Below are 24,517 nucleotides of genomic sequence, written 5' to 3' on the forward strand. Positions count from 1 at the left end.
AGCATGGATGACCATCCCATGGACAGAGCCCAAGGAGGGAGCAAGCCTGGCAGGGAAAGTCCTGTAAGGGGTCCCAGGCAAACTGAGTTTACAGCTCCAGGTCCAACTGGAGAAAGGGCAGGGACGCCTGGGCCTGGGCAGAAGTGCCACACCGCCCCCCCCCCCCAATCACCTCCAATGCATCTCCCAGGGCAGCAATGCTGGTGGGCACACCCTGCCAACCCCCTGACATAGGGCTGCAATTCTGTGTCTACGAGGGGAAAGGGCCACTTGTCGAGGGCAGCTAGGATGGTCCCCATTTCACAGGTGGGGAAATGGAGGCAGGCAGAGGGCCTCGTCCAGGCTGCTGATCCCCCTCCGATGGCTATACCTTCCGAACATCAGAACTCTTGGGTTCCGTGGTCCAGGTGATGATCCGAGACACGGCCAGGCGCGTTTCGCTGGAGTTGACAAAATCCCCCGGATCCATCTGCTGGGCCAACGTCTCGATGTACTTGAGGATGGCAACTTTGACCTGCGAAGTCGGGGAGGTGGGGAGGAAAACCCATTTAGTGCAGGCACGTAGCCTGGGGCTTCCCCCGCAGAGAGTCCCTGCTCTCGTCCCTACAATCATGCCGACAGTGATCTGGCCACCCCTGAGCATCGTCAAGGAGACAGAAGGAAGCGAGGCAGGTGAGCCCTGCAGCCGGTGAGGCTGGGAACCTGCCAACCTTCTCCAAGGCTACCACCCTGGCAGATCCTTCTTAGAAAGGCCTTTGGGGGAGCCAGGAGCCTGCTCGGGGCTCCGTGTCTGGAAGGAGGAGCTCAAGTGTTGTCAAGAGCCCTAGCCTATCCAGATGCATTCAATTCCACGAGCAAGGAGCAAGGGATCCGCATTGGGAACTTTGGCGCTTGCCAAACGCCGAGTAGGAGAGCGGTTCTCTTCTGGGGCTCTCGAGCACTTTCTGAAAGGCAAGGCTACAAGAAGATTAAAGAGTATTTCGACCCTTGGAGGATTGTCGGTGACTGCTGGGAAAGATGAGCTCGTTTGGATGCGTAAACTCGGGAACCTCTTTAAAGCAAAAATGGGGTGGGGCGCGCTCAGTGGATAGAGAGCTGGGCCCAGAGACAGGAAGTACTGTGTTCCAATCTGGCCTCAGACACTTCCCAGCTGGGTGACCCTGAGCAAGTCACTTCACTCCCATTGCCTAGCCCTTATTGCTCTTCTGCCTTCAAACCAATGCACAGTAGTGATTCTAATACAGAAGGTAAGGGGTTAAAAAAATAACGCAAACACCACCATTCTGGAGACCCTCATTTGAGGGTTACCCAAAGTTTGAAGGAAAAACTGAGAGATAGCCAGAAAGGAACAAGCTCCAAAGTGCTTACATGGAAGGGAAGAAGCATTTACACAGGGCCCACTAAGTGCCCCCTATCTCTCATCATCACTATTTTAAAGGTGAGGAAATGGAGGCAGAGATGAAGGGACTTGTCCAGGGTCCTGGCTCCATCCCTGTCCTCTTCCTGCCTAAGTTACCTAGCGACAATAACCCAAGAAAGAAGCACCAGGGCCAGCCCAGGCCTTCCCTTGAGGAGTCTGCAGAGGCTGGCCCTAACAAGTCGGAAGAGAGGAAAGGCGCTGGAAGAAGGAACACAGACCAAAAGAATTCCACCAGAAAGAGGAAGGTGACAGACCCAGAAGAAGAGAATGATCCCCCAACATCCACAAGCCAAACCTCAAAGGAAAATGTGCCGAAGACAGAGATTTGGCTAGAATTGCTGGAAGAGAAAAAGCAAGAAAGTTTTAAAAGAGGAAACAACACTTTTAAAGGTCAAATGAGTAAGTGTATCAGAGAAGGAAATGTGGAGAAAAAAGGGAAATGAGAATCAAAAGGACAGTAAGAGGCTTCCGAAAAATAAACTCTGACTCCACAAAACAATAAGAGATGTTCAAAGAGTTAGAAAATATAAGATGGTGGGAGTAGCTAGGTAGCACAGAAGCTGGTAGCTATATCCCAAAGAGAAGGACTTTGAGATATATGTAAAATAGTTACTGTAGTCCTTTCTGCAGTAGCAAAGAATACGAAACTGGGGGTTATTCACCCTTTGGGGAATGGCTGAAAAAGTTGTGGTCTACAACGGTGATGGAATACTACTGTGCTATGAGGAATGACGAGCAGAATGAGAAAAACCTGCAAAGACTTCCATGAAATGACGCAAAGGGAACTGAGCAGAACCAGAAGAACATTGTACACAATGACAACAATATGTTTTGACAAAGGGATCCAAGATAATCCCAAAGACTCGGGATGAGAAACGCCATCTGCCCTCTAAGAAAGAACGGATGGAGTCTGAGTGCAGACTGAAACAGACTATTTTTTCTCTTGTCTTCTTTTTGTTTTGAGCTCTCTTCTACAAATGACTAAAATGGGAAAATGTTTTATATGGTCGCACATAGGAAATCGACATCAGATCGTTTAGTGTTGCTGGGGCAGGGTGGGAAATGGGGAGAGAATATGGAACTAAGCTTTTAAAGAATAATAAATTTCACTAAGTCATTTAAAAGAAAAAATTGACTATCTGACTGCCATAGCCCAAAATAGGGCTAGACATCCTGTTTCAAGAAATCTTAAAAGAAAACTGCCCAGTTCTCTTGGAACCAGAGGTGCAAAGGGAAAACAGAACACAGTCACCTCCTGAAATGAACTCCAAAATGAAAATTTCCAGGAACATGACTAGCCCAAAATCCTGAGCTTCCAGGTCAAAGAAAAATGACTTCTGGTAGCCAGAAACAAAGAAGTTCAAGTCCTAAGTAACCACATTCAGGATCACACAGGACTTAGCAGCTACCACCACTATGTAGCAGAGAGCTTGGAATAATACAGTATTACAGAAGACAAAGAAAATAGAATAACTTATCCAACAAAACTGAGTCTTGAAAAATGGATCTTTAATGAAATAATGGACTTCCAAACATTCCTGATAAAAAGACCAGAACTGAGTAGACATTTTGAAGTACAAGCAGAGGAGTCAAGAGAAGCAGAAAAAGATCAACAAGAGGGACCATACGGGAATACAAGGCTCAACTGTCCCTTCTGAACCCTGTCATCATCAGGGGTCATGGAAAGGATCTAATTACACAGAATACCTTGGGATGGGGTGGTTGTTATGTTCTGATGATCTTAAAAAAGAATGGAAAGGAGATGAAGAAAAGAATACCTTGGAGTGGCAGGAAGAAAAGGAGAGGAAACATGGGGTGAGGTGAGCAGTGATACTTGAAGCTCACTCTCATCTGAACTCACCAAAGGAGGAAGAACAAAGTCCACTACACAGTTGGGGACAGAAATACATTTCAGTCAAAGGAGAAAGAGGCAAAGGGAGAGAGAAGAATAAAAGAAAGGAGGCAAGATTTAGGAGAAATTGAGTCCTAAGCAAAAACAAATTCTACCTAAGGAGCAGGAATTTCAAAGAAGAACTTAAAAATCAAAGGAAGGAGAAGAGCATGTTATTGAGTTCTAGGTAAGGGATTAGAAAGCAGGTCCCAACAATGTGCTGTATACAAGAAACATATTTGAAATGGAAAGATGCACACAGAGTTAAAAGAGAGGGCTGGCTGCAGCAAAATCAACTGACTTTCAACTGAAGTAAAAAAAAAAAAAAAAAAGGTAGCGGCAGCAATCATGAATACACACAAAGCAACCACAAAAATAATTCAAAGAGGTAAATAGGGAAAGTATGTTTTGCTGGAGGAGTTACCATAGAGAGTGAGTTAACATCAATACCATACATATATGAAACAAATGGCGTGACATCTAAATATTTCAAAGAAAAGTTTAATTAATCATAAGGAGAAAGTCCGTAAAATGATAATAGTAGGGAAGGGGAGAATAACTTCAATTTCTTCCCCTCAGATCTAGGGTTTGAATCAAATTTTAGAAAAGCAGATGTGACAGAGCTCGGGAGACTGCCGAATGGGAACGGTAAGGAGCATGCCTATTCCTCATCTAAGAAGCAGAAGCCTCATAAAAGCTTCACACACAAAGCGAGGAAAGAATAAGTATTCGATACACATCTCTTACAGGGCATAAGACAATCAAAATGATTTTCAATAAAAGATTGCTAAAGAAACAAATATTAACTAGAAACTAGACCATAACCCTAAAGAATAGAGAGAAGAAAAAAGAAAGCACAGAAATTTCTGAAAATCCAATCAAGGATAATGGCAAAATTGAGAGAACCCACCACCATTTTGGGGGCGCAGTCAAGAGTCCTTAAGGCCCGAGATAAAAGCACAGGAGAATGTGACAGTGAGGCAATTTCACTGGCCTAAAGGAGCAAAAGGAGTAAAAGTTCACAATACTTCGATAAGAGACTGATAAGATATGGGGACGTTTGTTCAATGTTTTTGAATGTGTGTGTATGGTAAAATGAGAAACATATGTAAAGCGAACAAAATGAAAATCAATGATCTCGGCCTCCCAGCAGGGGCCAGGCAGCCTAGATGGGAACAAGAATGTCCTCTAGAACATTTTCCACAGTGGACATCTCAAACCAGATGTTTGATGGCTATTCCAAACTCAACTTCTCTAGGAACGTGAACTCATTCTGTTTCTTCCTAAACGGTTCCCTGCTCCTACCAGCCTCGCCTACAGTCCAGGGCACCACCCTTCCCATCCCTCTCCTTCCTCAGAACATGACCTGTCGATTGCAAACCTGGTCAAGTGTTTTCCTGCTCCACAATCCCTACTCTTTGCTTGCACAACCAATCTTGTCAACTCGACCCTGAAAAAGGACTGATTGAAAGAGACCAAAGAGCTATTTGGGGGGCCATCCTCAGGCCTCTTCCCAGAGCAGGGCATCCTTATGGATTCAAGCCAAGCTCTGCAGCAATGCTATGACGACGTGCTGTCAGGAAGGTGATCAAAAACTCAAGGCCTGCAGATCCAAGGAAGAGTCTAGAACTCCTTCCCATTCCATGCCGAGGCAGGTGCCCAGAGCAGAGCAAATGGAGCCAGTGATCTCTTCACACCTCACAGAGAAGCAGCTGCAGTGGACAAGGGAAGAGGAGCCAGAATCATCAGGCTCCCCAACAGCTGACCAGGTGGACAGGGAGGCCAAGATGGAGCCTCCGCTGGAGACGGAAGGAATCCTTGTATCCAAATGGGGAACCGATCTTGACTTTCACCATCCCTGGGGTTTGCCAGGGCAGGTAACTGACCATCAGGGAGAGCATAATTCTCTTCTAGGGACAGGACCAGCTGAAGCCTTCCAGGGCAACGTCAACATCTTCCCACTGATGAAGTTGTAGCATCTTCCAGTCAGGAATTTAATAGGAAGTCCATCAAAAAACCAAGTGAATAAGAAAGCCTCCATTAAAAGCATGTGCCTAGTGCTGGGGAAAGCCATCCAAGACAGCAGGACAGCCTTTGCCCTCAAGAAGGTGAACGGGGGAAAACCATGCATAGGAGCATGGCTGGGATGCTGCGGAGGGTGTGACTGGAGGTCTGGTCAAAGCTCTCCCCCGGAGCCCAGGCTGGTTACAGGGGCTGAGGACAAGGGTCAGGGGGAGGGAGGAAGAGCCCGAACACTGGCAGGACAGTTCGGGAGTGGTGGCTGCCGAGTGTCCAGGCCAATGGGATCCAGAGGATGGCCACAGTGTGAAGCACAGCAGCCCTGGAGTCCATCAGAAGACCCATGATACAACCATAAGCATATATGGATAACGCAGGCCAAATGGCACTTTGGGATCCGGATATCTCTCGGACACTGGGCTGCTCCCTCTATGGAACTGACACTATCTGTCCGTATCGGCTGCTGCAGTGTATGAAGACCCCCCGAGAATCAGGACTCCACAAAACCTCCTGGATTCTTCTTGGTGGTTCCTTATATGCAGAAGGGGCTAATGGCAGTCCACCGTGAAAAGTCTTGGGGAGGTCTCCACCTAGCCAGCTCAGAATGCATGGCCAGGAAAGCCCAAACACTCAGTGCCCTTTAGCAGGCCCCAGCACTTGTCACCTCTTCTCCCACTGGCCCAGCAGAAAGCCCCTTGAATGCCCTGCATGCTCCTGGGAAGCCCGAGCAGCCGCTTCCTCCTCTCCCAAATGGGGTTCCTTCATTCCAAGTGGGCAATGGCTGTTCTCCTCCGAGTGACACCCTAAGCTCCTGGCATGGCTCTCAAGCCCTTCTTCTGACTGGTTTTTGAGCAATGCTTCATGCTCCAACCCATGGAGAAGGGAGAGGCGTTCTGCCAGCCTGGACACAGGCTGTGACAGAAAGACTGAACGTCTCCCTGTCCTTGAGATTTCTAGGAGGAGAATGCAGAGTTCTGGATGGTGGTCTCAGGCTTTTCTAGCTTCGAGAACCCCCCCCCCCAAGGGCCCCACCTCCACTCGACCTCCGACTCTCTCCCCCAAAAGAGTTGTCAAGCGCTGCTCTCAGCCATGAGTTTCCTCTGCCGCTGGAAGGAATGGGAAACGTCAACGATCCACGCCTTGTCAATCCAGCAGGCCTCAAAGACTCAGGCTAGCACCCAATGTGACCAAACTCTGGGGAATAAGGAGCGATCCTGGCCAATGGGCACGAAGGCCCCCAAGAGAGATGATAAGACCCAGGTCAAAGTGAGAAGGCCAGCGTTCCAACGTCCAAAGAGAGCAACGCAACTTCGAAAGAAGGGGGTGGCTGAATGGCCAAAGGGACGAGATTTCTGATAAAAGAGGCACGAGGGCCATCAAGAGGCTGGGGAGGACCAGGGCTGGAGATTGCTGGACCAAGCTTGCCGAGAGGGGAAGGTGCTTGTTCTTTCTGAACACCCACGGAAGAGACCTTTTAAAAACACCACCACAAAGCCAGGCCTCTCCGGGAGACAAGGATGCCAATGAAAGGGATGGATGGGAGGCAAGCATGATCCAAAGACGGGCCTGGAAGGAGGCCCACGGCAAACGGCTGGATAATGCCCGGGTTCAAGAACAAAAGAGACAGCAGACTCCACGAAAATCACAGCAATCCGAACACCACACGTGGGAGATGCGGCCCAAGCGGCCCTCAGAGGCCAACTCAGATCCTGAAGGAGGGACCGAACAAATGGGTTTGGGGTTAAAGACATTAGTAACGACTCATGAATCCACCCCAAGCAAGCACGAGGTGAGAAAGGCTCAAAAAAGCAAAAGAGAATCATTAAAATGTCAGCATTTGGGTCGTGCCAACTGGAGCGCACGCCCAGGGAATGGCTCTTCCTTAGCATTTGGGCAATCAGGAACACCTGCACAGAAAACCGTTAGCACTCCTCAGGGCCCCCCCCCCCCCCCCCAGTTAGAGAAGCGGCACCAGTGCCAGTGCTGGGTTAGGTGGTTCCCCCCCACAGGCCCTAACAGACATTCAAACCACGCTGGGAGGGGGCAGGGAAGGGCATGCTCCCGAGTCTTCTGCCGAGTTAGTTAGCAGTCAAAAGCAGACTTTCTGGGTGTATGGGGTCAGGGGGCGGCAGCAATGCAGACAAAAACCTTGGAGCTCCCGGGGCAGGAGCGTAGCTGGTCCCGCAGGCTTGGCTGGACTGTCTGCAAGTTTATAAAAACAAAATCCACTCATTGAAACATCTCGTCAGGGGATGAGCGGGCAGATCCATGTCTCTGTCAATGTGCCGCGTGCCGGGCTCTTACCTTTAGGCTTGGCGTTTGGGTTTGATCCACAGTGAACCTCATGAGAATGTTGAACTGGAGATCGTTGGGGAAGGACTCTCTGGAAGAGAAGGGCATCAGTGAGATCAGCCCCCCAACAAAGGACACAGACTGACGGCCGAGCACCGCCGGGGCAACTCTGGTCCTCACTTAGCTGGTGCCAAGCTGACATTAAACCCCGAGTGTTGCAAGCCAGAGCGAGACGACCAAAGTCCTCCGCTGCAGGCTTCACGACCGTGTACAACGCTGAAGCCAAAGGGAGAAGCAGCTCATAGACGATTCTCTGAGAGGGCAGGAAAGGGGGCGGCTGGGGGACATCTGGCTGTATGTTTGGGAACTGTGGGCGAGCACCAGAATCTCTCAAGTTCTGGCTGAGGAAGCAGGAGGCCTTCAGGACGAACGTGCCCCGACTGCCCCAACATCCCCACCGAGGATGTGGATGCTTGTGCAGGAACCTCAGCATGGAGACAGGAAGCAACCCTGTGAGGTCTAGGTCACGCGGAGCAGAAGCGCTCGACGACGACCACAGAATGGGGCTGGCAGCAGCTCCCTCTTGGATGATTGAGGGGAAGAGAGTGGCAAGCCTGTCCATGAGGCTCAGCCAAGGAGAGGAGGTGAACTCCCCAAGGACTTGGATCTTCTAGAGATCTCTGGTCTTGTCAATGGGTGGTATGGACGGCAACTCACCCACGCCTTCTAGAAGAGAAGGCTATCGAAAGGAAGCAAATGACCTTGGGATGCCGGGAAGATCACCCTTAAGGGATATTTTATTAAGACGAAAACAAGAGGCGAAGATGGAGGGTGCGATGAGGGCAGCACTGCACATTAAGAAGTGGGAATGCGGGGGGAAAGCATGGAGGACGATATTTGAAAGGTGGGCAATGGAGGAGGAAACAGAAGCAATTCTACCACTGATGCCTCCTAAAGATCACCTGACTAGAAAGAAGTGGATGGCAGTGTGGGAAACAGACCCCAAGTCTGCTACAGAAGCAGGAAAGGAGGGTTTCAAGGTGTCTTTACCAAAGTGGCCGAGCTTGCCCTAGGAGGGCTTCATTCTTGAACAGGGAAGAGAAAATGAGAAAGAGAACTCTCCTGGATCGGAGTCTCACCCACAGGAAGGAACTTGTTGGGGCAGAAATGATGGGGCTCTGGAAAGGGGGCTCCTTCCTCGAGCTTGTGAGAGGAGAGAGAAATGCTGCCACAAGCCCAAGATCCTGGGTGGCAGACGACTTCCAAGGACTGAGAGGAAGGATAAATAAGATGAAAAGCCTGCAGAATTTAGGAGAGGCCTGGCCAAGGGAAAAAAAAAAGGAAGCAGCTCCCATGAGGAGGAAATAGGGAGTTCTCTGGAGAGACTGCCACAGATGCCAAGGGCACTTGGAGAAGGTTCCAGGAAAGGACAGGCGAGGGTAGAGGAGCCAGACCCAGCACAGCTGGCCACTCCACTCTTATCCTGCATCTCTTTCTCCAAGGGCCACCTGCTGGAAAAGGATCAAACCAGAAGGGGCTCAAACATGCGCCGGCTGATGAGAACAGCAGCTCTGCAACACCTCCAAAGAAGAGCAAATACTCCTATGGGCAGAGCGGGCACCCTGGAGGCCAGGGAAACGAAACGGGATTCTTGGGAGAGCTTTGACTGGCCCATTAAGAGGGGGTTCATGAGCACAGAGGCAAGGAAGGAAGCAAAGAGGCAGCTTAATCATGGCAGCTCTACTGACTTCCTTTTGGAACAATGTTATTACGAAGCTCTTCAGTGGAGTGTAAAGGCAGAGATACAGTTCTCCTGGAGTTGAGACAAGCTCTGCATAAAGCTGTGAAAAAGAGACAGAGAGTGAGCCTGATTTGGAAGGGGCTCAATGGGTAGCCTACAACAAGAGCTATTAAGGGATCGACACTCAGGTGGCGGGAGGTCTCCGATGAAGTGTTGGCCCCGTGTCACTTAACGCTGTCATCAATAATTCAGTTGACACAAATGCGGGATGACAGGCAGGTTCCAAAGAGCTGACAAACTGAAAGCCTGGGCTTCCTCTAAGAAGAGGAAATCCAACAGGCCGGATGACTGTGAAGCTCTGGATATAACGCAATGGATGGATAGCAAGAGGCCTGGAGATGTTAGGGGTCGACTACGCACCAACATGGTGGCAAGGCCTTCTAAGAACTGATGGGCCCTTGGGCTATATTAAGAAGGAGAGGAGGCAGCCTGGGAAGTGGCAGCCAAGATCCTTTCTGGGCTCTGTCTAGACAATGCTGCCGCATCCCTGGCACCAGCATTAAGGAAGCCGAAGAATGTTTAGAGGAAGACCATTAGGCCAGAGAAAGGCCTTCGATCCAAGACACTCCAAGAAGACTCACAGCTCTCTTAAAGGATCTAGGGGTTGCTGTGTGGAAAAAGTCGGGGGAAGCTGCGGAGATGCATTGGGGCTTACTGGCATTCTCCCAGAGCGGCAGGGGCTTTTCAAGAGGTGACGGGTTCCTCTTCCTGAGAGGTCCTCAAGCCTCATGGGACTGGGCAGGCGATTATTGGCTGCGACTGTCTTGCTGGGAATTCCCTGTGGCCATGGGCTGAACCAGAGGCTGCTGGGGGCTCTTTCAACCAGTTTTGTGCTTCTCTGGGGTGCTTGCCCCTTGCCAAGATAAATTCTCCCCACGGGCCTTTTTTCAGGTAGCTACCCTCCCGCATTTCTTGCCTCAGCATTCTGTCTCCTTGCTGCCCATCTCTTGGAGGCTATGATCTAGAGCAGGGGTCAGCAACGTATGGCTCTTTCTGCAGGAGCCATAAAGTCCATTTTTTTTTTCAGGCGCTGTTCCAGGAGCCGCACTGTGGGCACTGTACAGCTCTCACGAAATTACATTTTAAAAAATGTGGTGTTTATGGCTCTCACGGCCAAAAAGGTTGCCGACCCCTGCTCTAGGCTGTACCTTCCCTGCAAGCTGCCATCAGTCCCATGTGGTGACCTCTTCCCACACACCATCCACCATACCACTGGGATGCCGCAGAGACCTTTCCCAGCTACAGGGCATCTCCAGAGAACTGTAGGTGGTAAAAAGCTGGGGTTCTTATTTCAGGAAGAAACTTAGATTCACTGGAAATAAAACCCAACTTCCTCACAGTAAGCTGGTCTCTTCCCCGTGGGATAGCTCACTTGATATTTGTTACTAGATCAACGCTGAACAAAGTTCTCTCTGTTGGGCTGAATCACCTCCTCCACTAGGCCTTTCCTGATTCCTCAACTGTAGGCGCTTTCCTTCTTTCTGGCCCCCTGAACCTCAAAAATGACCTTGTACCAATAGGGCGGCTCTCCAAACCTTCCAGGTGCTGTAGAATCCGCAGCTGCTGGGATCAGGTTTGCAGATACTCTGGGCTCAGGCAGTGGTGGGCTGGTGGAATTGTCCTGGGCAAAGCTCCCTCTGTGAGGGATCTAATCACCACTGAGGCTTTTACGGCCACGGTTCTCCTCCCCACCATCTGTTCTCCACTCCCAAGGCCCCAGGAGGCTGCAGGCCCGAACCACCTGTGTGTCACCTGGATTACTGCGAAAGCCTCCTCCTCACTGGCATCCCTGCGCCTGGTCTTTCCCCTTCCCATCTCTCCTCAGTGGAGCTGACCCCAGTGTCCGTGCAAAGGTCAAGGAGAGCCACGCCACCACCCTAAAGAAATGTCTGTGGCTCTGGCCCATTCGGGTAATAAGAAATGTTTGCTGACCAAGCGCTTGAGGATCCCCAAAACTCAGCATCTAAAGCCTCCTTTCCTGATCAGGATTCCATACGTCCTTTCTTGGCTGCTTAGACATCATCGCCAACGCGAACATCTTTGGTCCCAGCTCTCTCCATCCTGGGAACGTGACCGCCCCCCCCCCCCCCGACTCTGGCCAAACTCTCCCTTCTCGCTAGCTCCCTGGGTTCAAACCAAGGGCCAGCTACCTCCTAGCCCTTTGCTGACCCCCCCAGCTGTGAGCACGTTTGCCCCTGTGCCATCCGTAGTGGCTGTACTTAAGGTGGGCCTCAGTCTCAACTCTGGGGGAGAAGAGAAGTATTTTAAGGGCAGGATCTGGTTCTAGTGCTTAACTCAGTCTTCCATCACAGCCCTTCTCCCAGCCCTCCCCTTGCTTCCCTCGACTCCTCCTCTCACAGATGCTGGGGGTTCACTTTCTCCCTTCACAGTGCTCCACGGGGTCCCTGCCTTCTCCCCCCGACCCTGCTCCTGGAGGGGTTTCTCCTCTTGTGCTTTCCTGCCAGGGCCCAGCAGCAGCTCAGTCACGCTAGTGGATCAATGTGCCCCTTGCTTCTCTTGCTGGGACTGGTGGCAGTAGTGGCCGACCGGAGGCTTCCTCCTCTTCCTCCCTGTGTCCCACAAACCCGTCACAAGTCACCTGGGCCTCCCGGCATTCGCCCCTTCTGTCTCCTCTGCCACCCTCTTGCCAGCCTCTCCGGTCTGCGGGCTGTGCCCCGAGTCAGTAGGCACGCCCGGCCCTCTCGGGCAGCCCACTCCAACGTATCTCCATGAACGCCGCATCCCCGCTCCCTAACGCAGGTTCTGCACACACATGACTGGGCCTAGCCTCTCCCTACCAAGTGCCCATCGCAGAGCAGGGATCCAAAGCCATGGGATGAAGTGGGATGCCAAAGCTCCGAGAGGACCGTAGGGTCGCTGTGGGAGCCCGAGGGATACGCTGCTCCACGTCACAGAGGCTCCCCTTTGAGCCCAACTCCCCAGCCCGATCTGATCCCAAAGCACACACAAAACGGGGGCCCGCAGAGCGATTACCTGGTGATGTCGAGGGCTTTCTGCACTTTGGCCTGCACGGAGCCGAGCAAATCCGCACCCATTTTCTTCAGCAGCTGAGTGAGCAGCACGAAGAGCCAATCCTGCAGGTCATCTTTGTGGACTTGGAGGAAGTCCACCAGCGTTTCCAGAAACATGCTGAAGACCTACAGTCAGCAGAGACGGGGAAGAGAAGGGCTGGGCGGAAGGCGACGCTGACCCTCGCTCGAGGCTCAGCTCACGAGGGAGACAGGAAGGAAGAAAGGAATCGGAGGCACACGGAGGCAGTGATTGGCAGCCAAGCAGGAAAACAATCGGTCTCGCTTTTCATCGGGCTCTGCGATAGAAGAGGACATCTCAAACATGGCCGACTTCTGCCAGTTTGACAATGGCCATTCCATGCAGTATCCCTCGAGAAAGAAACCCGCCATGATGGCTGACACACCTAAGGTCGCCGGGCTGCAATGGCGGGCGGCGCTCACGTCCTCCCGAGGCTGAGCCCTCACTGCATCTCACTGAGGACAAGGGCCTACCCACCGGGAAGCTGCTCAACAGCCGCCGGACCTGCGAGGACCCAAATCACCCAGGGTCCTCCTCCCAAGCTGCCCCCGCAGGCCACCTGCTCTCTGGGGGGACCGCCAGGCGGGATTCGTTGGGAGCCGTCCTAGGGCCGGGCGGCATTCAGGCAAAAGGAATGCCGTACAAAGGACAAAGCATCTGCTTCAGCCCGATTATCCGGCAGTATCAAGAGGGAAGATGGGCCACTGGGGGTCCAGAGCCTTCCCCAAGTGCTGTCCCACGGGCCTGTTCAGACAGCCTCTACAGTAGCCCGAAGGCTCCCTCTTGGGGCCACCTTCAAAGAGCCAAGCCGAGAACATGCCGGCCTGTGGAGGAGGCCCCGCTCATCGAATACAGCCGTCTGCTGACTCCATGCCTCAAACACTAGTCATGACTCGTTTTCTTTCAGCTGAAAAGCTGGGAAATGTGGGGGGCAGGGCGGGAAGCAAACCCAACTGCCTGATGGCAGAGCCCAGAATGATGAGAAAATGAGAGCCTCGACGCAAGGGCCCCAGCGTGTTCTCTTCACTCGCATACACCGGACGGTGGACTGGCTCATTTTGGGGACGATCCCGGCTTGGAATAAGGAATGAGGACGGAACCGTTCTGAAGATGGAGGGGGCGGATTTTTTATCCGTGTGGTCAGTGTGGACCCCGACGCCTCTTCTCCCATGACTGAAGCCTTCTGAGAACGAGCAGGTCCCGGATCCGAGGAGTCCTGAGCAGGCTCCGACGGACGACACCCATGGGAGACACATGCTGGCAGTTTGGGGAAAGCAAGAGGGCCGAGGTCTTGGAAAGATGCCTTGAAAGGTGCACGGCAGAGACAACCATCACCTGCTTACTCGTGCCTCTTGCACCCCAAAGCTGTTGCCTTGAACGGTCTCGTGGTCTTTTCAGGGAGCTACTCTGCCCTACAGTCTGTGGGGAAGGAGACTCCAACTGTCCTTCCTCTGTGGCCCCGATGCCAGGACACGCACAGAGTGCTGGACATGACGCTGAGCAAACCGCTTTCCTGCTGCCTGCCTCAGTTTCCTCATCTATAAAACAGGGCCCCTAAAAGCAGCACCTGTCTCCCCAGGTTGCTGGGCACAAGGCAGGTACTGAATCCACGTCTCTCCCCTCTCTTTATCCCAAGAGCTTCCATTTTCAATCTGGCACTTCGGGGGTCCTTTCTGAGACCCGCTCGGCTCTTCTCTTGGAGCCTGAGAGGGGGAGCTCGCTGCTCCTGAGGGCTGTCATTGTCCCTGCAGCTGCCAGCTTCTGGGGGATGCCGATCGGACCCCGAATCCCGGCTCTTCTCGCTTTCTCTGCCGGGGAGCAAATGACATGGCGTTTTGGAGGGTTAAACGACTTTTTCTACAGTTTGCTCATTTTCCCAGGCTTTTTCTGGCCTGTGAACTGGGAATTCTGAGAGCTGCTCACCAGGTCTCCTGGGCACGCTTGCAGGGTTTTGCCCTCGGGCTGGGTCTTCTGGGGCAGCCTTGGAAGGGCACAGCGGTATGGACTTCCAGACCTCACTGTGGGCTGGTGCCAGGGCCTGGGACTTGGAGGGCTGGGTCAGAGGGGCTCTTTGGCTGGGGTAGCCATGTCCCGGGACCCCAGAGTTAGCCTAGGCAGTAGGTGGTGTGTGTGTGTGTGTATGCAGTTTTGCAGTTTTGCTTCCAGCTCCCCCTTATCTGTGAAAACTGGCTTTCTGCCTGGCTTTCCGTTGTGTTGGGCGGGAGAGGTCCTTCCCTTCTTGCTGCTGGCTGATGACGCCTGTCGTCGTGAGGCTCTTTTGAAAGATTGGTCTAGAAGGAGAGTCAGAGCGGTTTCGGCTTTCGGGGCTCCTAAGCCGCCCTCTTGGCTCCGCCCCCAGAGGTGTTTCTGAGAGAGAAGGTGTTGGCACAGGTCTGGAGGGTGAAGTCCATCTGGGCAAAGCCGTCCTCTGACCTGGGACGTCTTTTTCTTGCTTCCTCGCGCCCTCTGCCTTCTCCACACCCACTCTGTGGGCACGGCCTTCGGGGGACGAGGGAACAGGCATACACTGAGGTGCCCAGCCATGGCATTCTCACAAGCAGCCGAGGAGACCCCCGAATAGAGGTGGGGAAAGGGAGGCAGGTAGAGATGGAGCCGCTTGCCCAGGGCCCTCCACTTAGTGTCTGAGGCTTCCTGAGTGCCTCGACAGACATCTCCCAGGCAGGAGGCATTTCCCTCAAAGCCTCGGCCCTCACGAAAGACCTCCCTCCCACTTTGGGCCAGCTCTCACGGTCATTCCTGCCTGAACTATGCCTCGGTCCAGTGCTCCTGGCTCTGACCTGGGGGCCCAACAGGACAAGTCTGCCTCCAAGCTGCTCTGTGAGCCTTCCCACAATCCATCCCTCCAGATGGGCCTGCGCAGGGCCCTGGCAGCTCAGCTGGGCCGAGGCCTGGGGCTGTCTGAGTTGTCTTGTGGTCAATTCCGGGGGCAGCCAGAGCTTCGCGCCATCCTATGCGCCCCCAAAGGCAAGCTTCCCGTTTCTCCTGTGGGCCACCAGGGGGTCCGCAGAGTCCCCGGGGAGGCCTCTCTCAGCCCCCTCTCCTCTGGTTCAGGGGCCCGGGACGTTCTCATCCAGGGCGCTCCCTGGGCCTCCTCGCATCATCTGCCTGCGGAAGGCGAGGGGGCCTGCCCACCAGGGGGCGATAGGGCCCGGTGCAGAGCAGACCTGGACCCATGAGGCGGCTACCAAGTGATCCTCAGCCTGCGGGCCTCGCTGACGGCCAACAGGCCTGTGGTGCACAGGTGCCCCGTCTGGGGGATCCCCACCATGCACAGATCCTTCTCGGGCCATTTGAGGGGCGTGCCACGGCCAGGGTGACCGGCGGGCACCTCCTAGTCTACATTTTTTCTATCCACGGAAGGAGATGCAATGCCCACAGGTGACCTTTGTCAAGGGAGGGGGCACCAAAGCGGCTGAGGCAGTCAGAAGCGAGGGCACCCCGACCATGAGCTCCCTCCCTCCTACCTATGGCCAAGCGTCTGGGGGTCCGGCAATGCAAAGACAGAGTGGCTGCCACTCTGGGCCCTGGGGGGAGCCGGGGCTCGTGAGGCACGAGCGACTGACCACTAAGAGGGCAACGGTCTACCCGGGGCCTCTCCGGAGTCCGGAGCGCTTGCTCGGGGCTCTCCCAGCTCCCTCGAGCGTCCCTGACCAAGGAAGGAGCAGCACCACGTGTGGCCAGGACAAAGCCGGGAGTTCTTGGTCTAGAGAGGACGCCGTCCCGCCTGCTCGGGCGTGGGGCCTGGGCTCCGCACCTCCTTAGGAACCCCGAGGGGGCACGATCGCATCTTAAGATGCGCCCGAGAGCCCGCCGGTCCGGCCCGCTCGCTCGGCAGGCGGGTGAGGAAACCGAGGCCAGAGGAGGCGCCAAAGCGGGGCCGGCCTTGGGGCCCCTGCCCGGGACGGGCCGTTAGGTGTGCCAGTCATCATCCCATTTAGAGCAGAAGAACACAAGGCAATTCCGTGAGTAATTAGTAGATGAGGAAGCGCATCTCCAAAGAGAGCCCCCCCAGGCTTGGCCCCAGGGGACACAGACAGCGTTGCACCGCACCAACTCTGGGAGAGAAGAGGGTTAATGTGAGTCATGCAAGCCAAGTTAGGGTTCCCACAAATACTGAACCAACTTACTCTCTACAGAGAGTCCCGACACGGGAGACAGCATGCAAAAAGAAAGGGGGGAAAGAAAAACACACACATTAGTCGCCGGCGGTGCCACGGGCCTGTATGGAAGAGAGCACAAACGTGAGAGGGGACGAGGGCGACTCTCGGGGGACGCCTGCCTCCAGGAGCACGGCTGGCTCTGGCTGGGCCGCTGGACGGGAGCCAGAAACCGCCCCCCCTCCCCGTCCCCCCCCGACTCGCTGCCAGAGGGGCCCGAAAGGGGAAGAAGAGCCCCTGCCCAGTGAGGAGGGGATGAGGGGCCCCGAGGCAGGGAGGGTCACCAACGAGTCCCTAGCACCCCCCCCCCGACTCTGCCTCTGCTTCTGGAGCACCTCGACAAGTGCCCTGGCTTAAAGGAGCTCAGGGCGGCGGGGATGCAGAGCAGCTACGGAAGCCCCAGGGAGGGTTCCAAGACAGAATGGGGGTGGGGGGGGTGGGGGAGGGAGAGACAGACAGAAAGAGACAGACAGAGAGACAGAGGGAGGGAGGGAGACAGACAGAAAAAGAGAGAGAAGGCAGGAGAGAAAGGGGACAGACAGAGATGGAGGGAGGGAAGGAGAGAAGCAGAGAAACAGAAAGACACAGAGAGAGTGGGACAGACAGACAGACAGACCTCCATCTTGCAACACTCCTCCCTCTGGTCCCAGGGTCATGGCTGACTGACTTCTCGGGCCTTTAAATATGGGATTGTGGACAGACTGCCGAGCTTCGAGTTCCAATTCCCCCCAGACACTTAGCTAACTGTGGGACCCTGGGTAGGTCCCCTGAAACCCCGCTGCCGCCGGCCCTCAGTTTCCTCATCTGAAACACGGGGATCAGAATGGTGGCTGCATGCCAGGGCAGTTGCGGGGCTTAGACGGCATCGTCTACACCAGGAGCATGGCCAGGGGCTAAGGTGCTCTCTACATGGCTGGGAGCGTCACCATGACTCTAGATGACTGTGTGGAACCAAACGAGGGGAGGGGAGGGGGAGAGAGGAGCAGAGGAGGGTCACCCCCCCCCCCCGCCACAAGAGCAACAGCTACCAGAGTAGACAGGATGGGGGGGGGGGGTGGCCACACGCCTCCATCTTCCTGAACCCCTTGACTGAAAAAGGCGGGGAAAAAGCACACCAAATAAGCAGCCCCTGGCTGGGGAGGGCCCCGGGGTGTGCGTGCGGCCCAAGTGTCCGTGGCAAGGCCCAAGGTCTGTTTCTGTCCTGGGCTTGAATCCCCCCCCCCCCCCAGCAGGGCTGGGAGAAGCCAGGGAGGAGCCGGCCAGAGCGCTCCGAGAAAGGTCTTGGGTCAACGAGGCCCCTTCCTCTTCTCCTGACTCCCGTCCCTGTTTGGGGGGCGATCGTGAACCTCCCCCAGAAAACCCGCTTTGGTCCTGTGCCCCTGCTGGATGGGGCTCCCCGGGAGGCAGCATTCTGGACAGGAGGCTGTCGGGTGCCGCTGGTGGCCCTGCCCGTCCCGGAGGTCCTCACCCTCCTCTAGTAGGAGTAACGGAGGAGACGTGACCCACGGGGTAAAATGAGTGGCTACGAATGCCAGAGACGGGTCAAGGGGACACCCAGCTCCGCTCCGGGCAGACGCTGCTAGAAATCTGAGGGATGCTTTTCCTCCCGAGCGGGCTTTGCACCAGGAGGCAGCCGGACAGCCAGACGGACCGGCCTCCTGGCTCCCCAGGAAGGCCCGGCCGGGCAGCAGCACGCTGGCAGCGGACACTCACACGGAGAGTCGAGGGAGGTGGGGGGCCGCGGCGTGGCACTTACCTTGCTGTGAGGGTCAGCGAACATCCTGGTGAAAATCTCACACAATCTTTTCAGCTCGACGCGGCTGGCAAAAACGACAGAGCAGGTAATGAACGGCCGGTGAGAATCTCGAGGACACCTTTGACCCCTCCCACGGCATAGGGCTGCCCGCAGCTAGAGCAGCCAGCGAGCGGCGCAGGGCACGTGGGCACAGCCTGGGGCAGGTCCCTCCCCGAGGAGCCCCCGCCAGCCCCGCCTGCTTATGGGGGCAGCTCCCACCCCGATGCCCATCTGTCTGTGCGGTGCTGCCCTGCAAAGCGGCCTCTGGGGCCAAGCTCGGGCCCTGCCCACCCCAGCCCGTTCCTGCTTCACCAGGCCCCAATTCTCGGAGCTCCCTGATGCTGGCACAGTGATGGGCCTAAAGGGCCCGGCGCTTCCCAACGAGCCTTTTGTGAGCTCGCGCAGGGTCTTGGGGATGTTGGGACGAAGGCGGGAGAGAGAGGAAAAGCCGCCCAAGCCACGCTCCCCGGGGTGGCGGCACCACAGGAGCCTTTCTACCGGCCCTGCATCTGCCGGGGTGCATCGGGGGCCTCTCCCTGGCCTCCCCGAGAGCCCTTCTTTCGGTGCGGCACGCCCCTTCCAACATGGCAGCCCTGGGGTGCCCGGCGTGGCCATCCCCGCCATGGCAAACCTCCTTCCGCTGAGTGCCCGCCCCGCGGACAGCTTCATGCCTGGCAGCCCCAGGGGGATGTTCTCAAGGAAGTGCACGGGGTGGCTGGAGATACGGAGGCCAAAAAGAAGCCTCTGCCTCCAGGGAGAACTCCCCGTGCCGAGAGACGCCGAGGGGCCGCTCTCCCGAAGGCTTCTGGGAAAAGACGAGGCACGCGGGGGCGTCGGGAGACAGACAGACGGGCGGGCAGGGGGCCGGCCTGCGCCTGGGCCTACCTCAGCGTGCGCTGGCTCTTGAGCAGGCTCTGCAGGCCCAGCAGGCCCTCCTTCCTCTCGGACCAGTTGGAGCTGGCGCAGCGGTTGAGCACCTCGGCCACGTCCTCGGTCTGCCGCATGTAGGTGGGGATGCTGCCGTTGCGGGAGCTGTAGGAGCGCTCGGAGCACGCGCTGGAGGCGTCGCTGTTGGCGTCGTCGTCGGAGTACATGCCGCCGTAGAGCTCGTACCGCCTGCGCGCCGGCTTTTTCTGGGCACGGCGGGGCTTAGCGTGAGCGGCGTGCACGAGGGGGGTGCCTGGCTGCACCCCTCCCCCGGCCCTCCCCCCAGGCCCCTCGCAGAGCGGGCTCAGATCGAACCCCCGCGGAGCCCGAGAGGCGGCCGGGCGAGACAAGCCCCCCAAGACCCTCTCGGGGCTCCTGAGCCCAGAGGGAAGGGGCGAGCCCCCCCTTTAAGGGCGTGCTCCCCAACAGACAGCGGGGGCTCACAGGGCAGGGAGGGGGGGCAAGCGGGACAGACGGGAGGACAGGAGAGGAGAGCGCGATCCATCTACCTTTGTCCGCATGTCTCCTAAGAGCTGAGAGCAGCGAATTAGAGAGAAAGGGAGAAGCAGCGTGAGTGAGGGCGGGACGAGGGACGGGGTGCCCTGGCAGCCCCCCGCCGCCCTCCTGGGGCCCAGAGCGGCTTCCAGGAGGACGGAGGGTCTCCGAGCACAAGGCGCGCCGGCCAGGCAACAGGGGCTGCTTGGGGGAGGGGCCCCCCCGCCCGGCCCCCCGGCACGGCTTTTCCCCCTCGAACCCCAGAGTGGCCGGGCTGCGCTTACCAGGGCGTCCGCGACGGCTTCTTCCACGTCGGAGCCCGTGTTGAGGACGCGCATGGCGCTGACCGAGGAGGACAGGCGGCTGGACTGACCGATGCCGTAGCCCGCGCCTGCCGGACAGAGGAAGCCCGGGGTCAGGGCTGCACGGGAGCCGGGTTCGAAAAAATGGGATGTGTGGGAGGCGGCTTTGGGGCGGCCAGCAGCAAAGTAAAGGTGGAAGGAGCCACGACAGCAATTCAAAGGGAGGAAGGAAGGCGTGTGGGCGAGGAGGGCTGCCTGGGGGAGGCGGACCGGGAGGAGGAGGGGGTCCTTCCCAGCGTCCCGCCTGGCCCGGCTCATTTGAAGTGCTGTCGCCGGCAGAGAGGCCGCGTGTGTGTGTGTGCGTGTGCGTGTGCGCGCGTGTTCGGAGCAAGCACAGACGGGGAGCACAGATGCGTGTCGATGTGAGAAGAGGCATGCGGGGAGGACACAAAGCGGACGAGGAGGGGCCGGGAGAGCGGTTAGGACAAAGCGCGATGACGCCCGGCTGGCCCGGGTACTCATCCTTCACCTGCCGCCCCGTAAACCTCGGGGGTGTAGAGGGCCCCCGTCGATCTCGAGTGATGCCTGGAAGCTGCAATAACAGGACCACACAAAGGCTGCCTGTTACCGCGGGGGCGAGAGCGGGGGCTGCGCGGGACAGCGGGAGACCCCCCCCGCCTGCCGCGCAGAGAGCCGATGCCCGGCCCCCCTCCTCGCACGGCAGGGGAGCGGCACCCTCGCCCAGCAATCGGGGCGCTTTTCCTCTTTGCCCGGGAGATGCCCGGGGACGCTTGCACCCGAGCAGGCGCTGGCACGGGGCGGCTCCCATTGGGAAGACGGCAGAAGTCCGCGTTCCCTCCCTGTGGCCTCGGGCGTCCTTGGCTTGCCCACGCGGGTGCCACGCGAGCGTGGGCCGGAGTATGCAGCCAGAGCCGCTGGGCCCGGAGGGCATTTTGGGTAGCTGACACAGCAGCCTTTTGGGGGGGGGCAGCCCCCTCATTCCCAGGCTTTCAGGGATTCTAGAACTCCGTGCCCCAAATGGGCACCCACAGGGGGCACCCTTCCCACCCTCCTGCCTGGGCACCCCAGAACCATTCAAATGACCCCATCTCTGTGTGGGTGGGCTCCCGGCCCAGGCCTTGCCAGTGAATGAGGATAGCAAAGGGGCGGCAGGAGGAAGAGGGACGACCCCCCCCCCCATATCTCCTGAGTGGGTTTGTGGACCTGGTCATCTCACTGAGGAGGGAGAAAGCTCTGGGGGGCTCCAGAGACCCCGCTGGCCAGCACCAGAGAGTGCAGGGACTGACCCTGCCTCACTCCGGCCACCCCTGCTGCCCAGAGGCAGCAGCTCCCCTGGGCCAGGACTGGGCGATCTGGCCCCCGAGACCAAAAGCACGCAAAGGCTCCAAAGGATGATGACTGAGCCGGTGAGAGCACTTTTTAATGGCCCCGAGACCCTGCAGAGGTCATTTGTGGAGCGAGAGAAAACACGGGGAGGGGGGCCGAGGCTTTCCGTCACCCCCAGAGCCACAGACACACGCTAAGCTGAGCCGGAGCCATCCAAAGAAGGGGCAGCCCCTGGGGATCCGGAGCACTCTGCCGGGGTCTCCAGGAACAACTGGGGGCCGTCTAGGGAGAGAGCCCCCCGCCCCCGCCACAGGCACGTAGCATTAGGGAGAAGGGCAGCTCCTGGGGGGCACCCTCTGGACACTGCGATCCCCCAGACTCATGGCACACCCCGAGCACTCGCTCCTCTCCTCTGCCTGTGAGGGGCAGAGCCGGCCTGCACATTAGCATCGGGCCTTCCTGCTCTTCCCTCGCCACCCAGGGGTCTGAAGGAGAAAACGGGCACGAGCTCAGGGGGCGTCTGCGCGCAGAGGATGCTGGGGTTTGGTGCCTGGGGCCCTGCACGGCTGCCAGGGGCAGCACTTTCTGTGCGAGCAGAGACACCAGACGGAGCCATGTTCTCGGGGCTGACCGATGTCCCGACTTACTACGGGGCAGGGAGAGGGGAGCCAAGAGCAGGATGGCATTCGGTGCCCCTTTGGTGACGCCTTGGACGACGGCCAGGAGCCGACAGAGCGTGTGGTGCTTCCTGTCCAGTCTGGGCAGGCTGGCTCCCAGGGAGGCTCGGCTCACCGGACAATACCCGACATCTGTGGCTCTGCCGGAGCCTGGGCCGAGGAGCAGCCCACGCTCCCTCCGGCCTCCCTCCCCAGCCCAGAGGTGGGCACAGATGGCCCCCCACGAGGAAACGAGGGCTAACAGACGAGAGGGAACGAGGAACGCCTGCTCTGGGCCATGCCCCGACGAGGTGATGGGCGACGGATGAAACGAGGCGAGGATGGGAAGGACAAACCGGCCCCTGAGGGGCTCCAAGTACTCACCCAGGGGCTGGAAAGAGCGGACTGGACTCGTGTCCCGGCTGCTCTCCCGACTGGCCTCCCGGCTGCAGCCCTGGCTCACACTGGGGCGAGGGATGCGGCTGCCTCGCGCTGCACCCACGGGGGACGAGGGGAACACAAGAAAAGACACTTCAGTGCTCGGCCCGGCCCTCTGTCGGGCTCCCCATCCCGTGGGGGCGTCTGAGCAGCACCCAGGAGAGCGGTCAACGGGGCGCCGGGAAAACCTGTCCAAAATCTGGGTGCGGACTCTGAGCCCAAGGGGTGACCCCGACTGCCTGACGGGGCCACAGCAAACGTCACCGGACAAACGTTTGGGAGAACGAGGCCGGGTCGGACAGCGGAGGTCGTTTCGCTGGAAAGCAGCTTCCCAAGAAAGCCCTCCAAGTCCAGAGAGAGGCGAGAGGCCAAGAGACACGATCGGGCAATGCAAAGGGGCCCTCGGGGGCGGCCGCCCGCGCCTGGGGAGGGTGAGCCTTACCTACAGAGAGGCGCGACGGGCTGGCCTCCCGGCTACAGCCCTGACTCCGCGGGATCTTGCTTCGTTTCTGGGCCGACGCGGGACTGACCAGCATCCTCTGAACTCCTGAGCTCACGGTGGAGAGGGCGGTGGTGGTTAAAACTCTTCCTGGAGACCCAGAGCGGCTGCCAGCTGAGGAGCAAAAACAACAAATCAGAGGCAGCCCCGCCAGGGAGCTCGCGGGCAGCGCCGGGGCAGGGAACGGCAGGAAGGGGACCGACATGAGGAGCCGACTGTCGGGCCCAGGAAGCCCAGGGCTCTCTCTGGCCACCGCACACATTCGGCACGCCTAAGCCGCCTTAGATGCAGGTTCGGGAGGGGTCACAGGGCAGCAGGGGGCGTGCAGAGAAAAGGGAGACTGCGGAGGGTTGGTGGGAGCTTCCATGGCTGGGAGTTCAGCTGGTCACGATGTTGGAGGAGGGACCCCAAAGGTCGGCCGGAGACTCGGACACAAAACGAATTCTCGCTGGGTCATCCGGTCTCTGCTCAGAGCTCCGCAGGCAGCCCACTGCCCTCTGGGGCCTAACCTTGGCTCCCTCCTCTTCCCCAGGCCTGCCCTCTGGGCCCCTCTTCAGACGTTTCCCAGTTCGGCTCCCGGCCCTTTGCCGGCCAAGTTCTCTCCTCCGGACTCTGAAGTTTCTGCCCGTCTCCCACTCCGGTGCCCGGGACAGGGCGCACAGCTCCAGGTGAGGTGTGACGGGGGCGAAGGCCCTCTGAGCGCGGGCTGAGCGGCGGAGACCCCGGGTCACTCACTGGGCTGCCACCCCGACACGAGTCCAGAGTGTGTGTGCCCGAGCGCCTCCTTAACGACCCACTCTAGAATTCACCCAAGAACGGAGGCGTTTGTCCTGCACTCCTCTTGGGGGGCCTCTTGCCTTTCTGCACGCGCTCTCTCTCGAGCCCTTGCCACCTGTCTTAGCAGCCATTCTTGGACAGAAGAGCAGTAAGGGCTAGGCAATGAGGGTTCAGTGACTTGCCCAGGGTCACACAGCTGGGAAGGGTCTGAGGCCAGACTCGAACCTTGGTCTTCCTGACAATGATTGGCGGCCCAGCCACTGGACTCCCTGGCTGCCCCCTCCCTTCTGCCCCTGATGACCCATTCTAAAATTCTCCCCGGACGCTAGACTCTCTTCCTGCCTCCCGGGAACTCGGGCCGTTCCGCTCTTTCGTGATCTTTCAGGGAGTAATTGGGCTGGGGATGCGGATTCTTCGAGGGCAGATGAAGAGGATGAGAGCTAGCATGTGCACGGCCCTGGCCTAAGCCCTTCGCACACAGGATCTCATTGGAACCTTCCATCAGCTCTGGGAAGGAGGAGCTACTCTGATCCCCACTTGGTAGCGAGGAAACGGAGGCATGCAGGGTGCCAGGGTGAAACAGCTTGACTCCCGAGTCCAGGCTCTGCACCCGGCACGGGGCTCCCCCT

General features: G+C 57.4%; 1 protein-coding gene across 2 annotated transcripts in view; it reads right to left on the bottom strand.

Annotated features, from left to right (window-relative positions):
- CLASP2 (cytoplasmic linker associated protein 2) overlaps nucleotides 1-24,517 on the bottom strand; it is a 72,340-nt gene that overhangs the window by 8,687 nt on the left and 39,136 nt on the right. For both annotated transcript variants that reach the window (XM_044681165.1, XM_044656580.1), the window contains 8 exons: nucleotides 23,055-23,225; nucleotides 22,559-22,666; nucleotides 20,154-20,260; nucleotides 19,333-19,580; nucleotides 18,409-18,472; nucleotides 12,418-12,581; nucleotides 7,635-7,713; nucleotides 371-514 (listed from right to left, as the gene is read on the bottom strand). In XM_044681165.1, the coding sequence (XP_044537100.1) occupies nucleotides 371-514; nucleotides 7,635-7,713; nucleotides 12,418-12,581; nucleotides 18,409-18,472; nucleotides 19,333-19,580; nucleotides 20,154-20,260; nucleotides 22,559-22,666; nucleotides 23,055-23,225 (1,085 nt within the window). The remainder of the gene's footprint in view (nucleotides 1-370; nucleotides 515-7,634; nucleotides 7,714-12,417; nucleotides 12,582-18,408; nucleotides 18,473-19,332; nucleotides 19,581-20,153; nucleotides 20,261-22,558; nucleotides 22,667-23,054; nucleotides 23,226-24,517) is intronic.

The sequence above is a fragment of the Gracilinanus agilis genome, chromosome 1 (assembly GCF_016433145.1).
Source record: "Gracilinanus agilis isolate LMUSP501 chromosome 1, AgileGrace, whole genome shotgun sequence".
NCBI lineage: Eukaryota > Metazoa > Chordata > Mammalia > Didelphimorphia > Didelphidae > Gracilinanus > Gracilinanus agilis.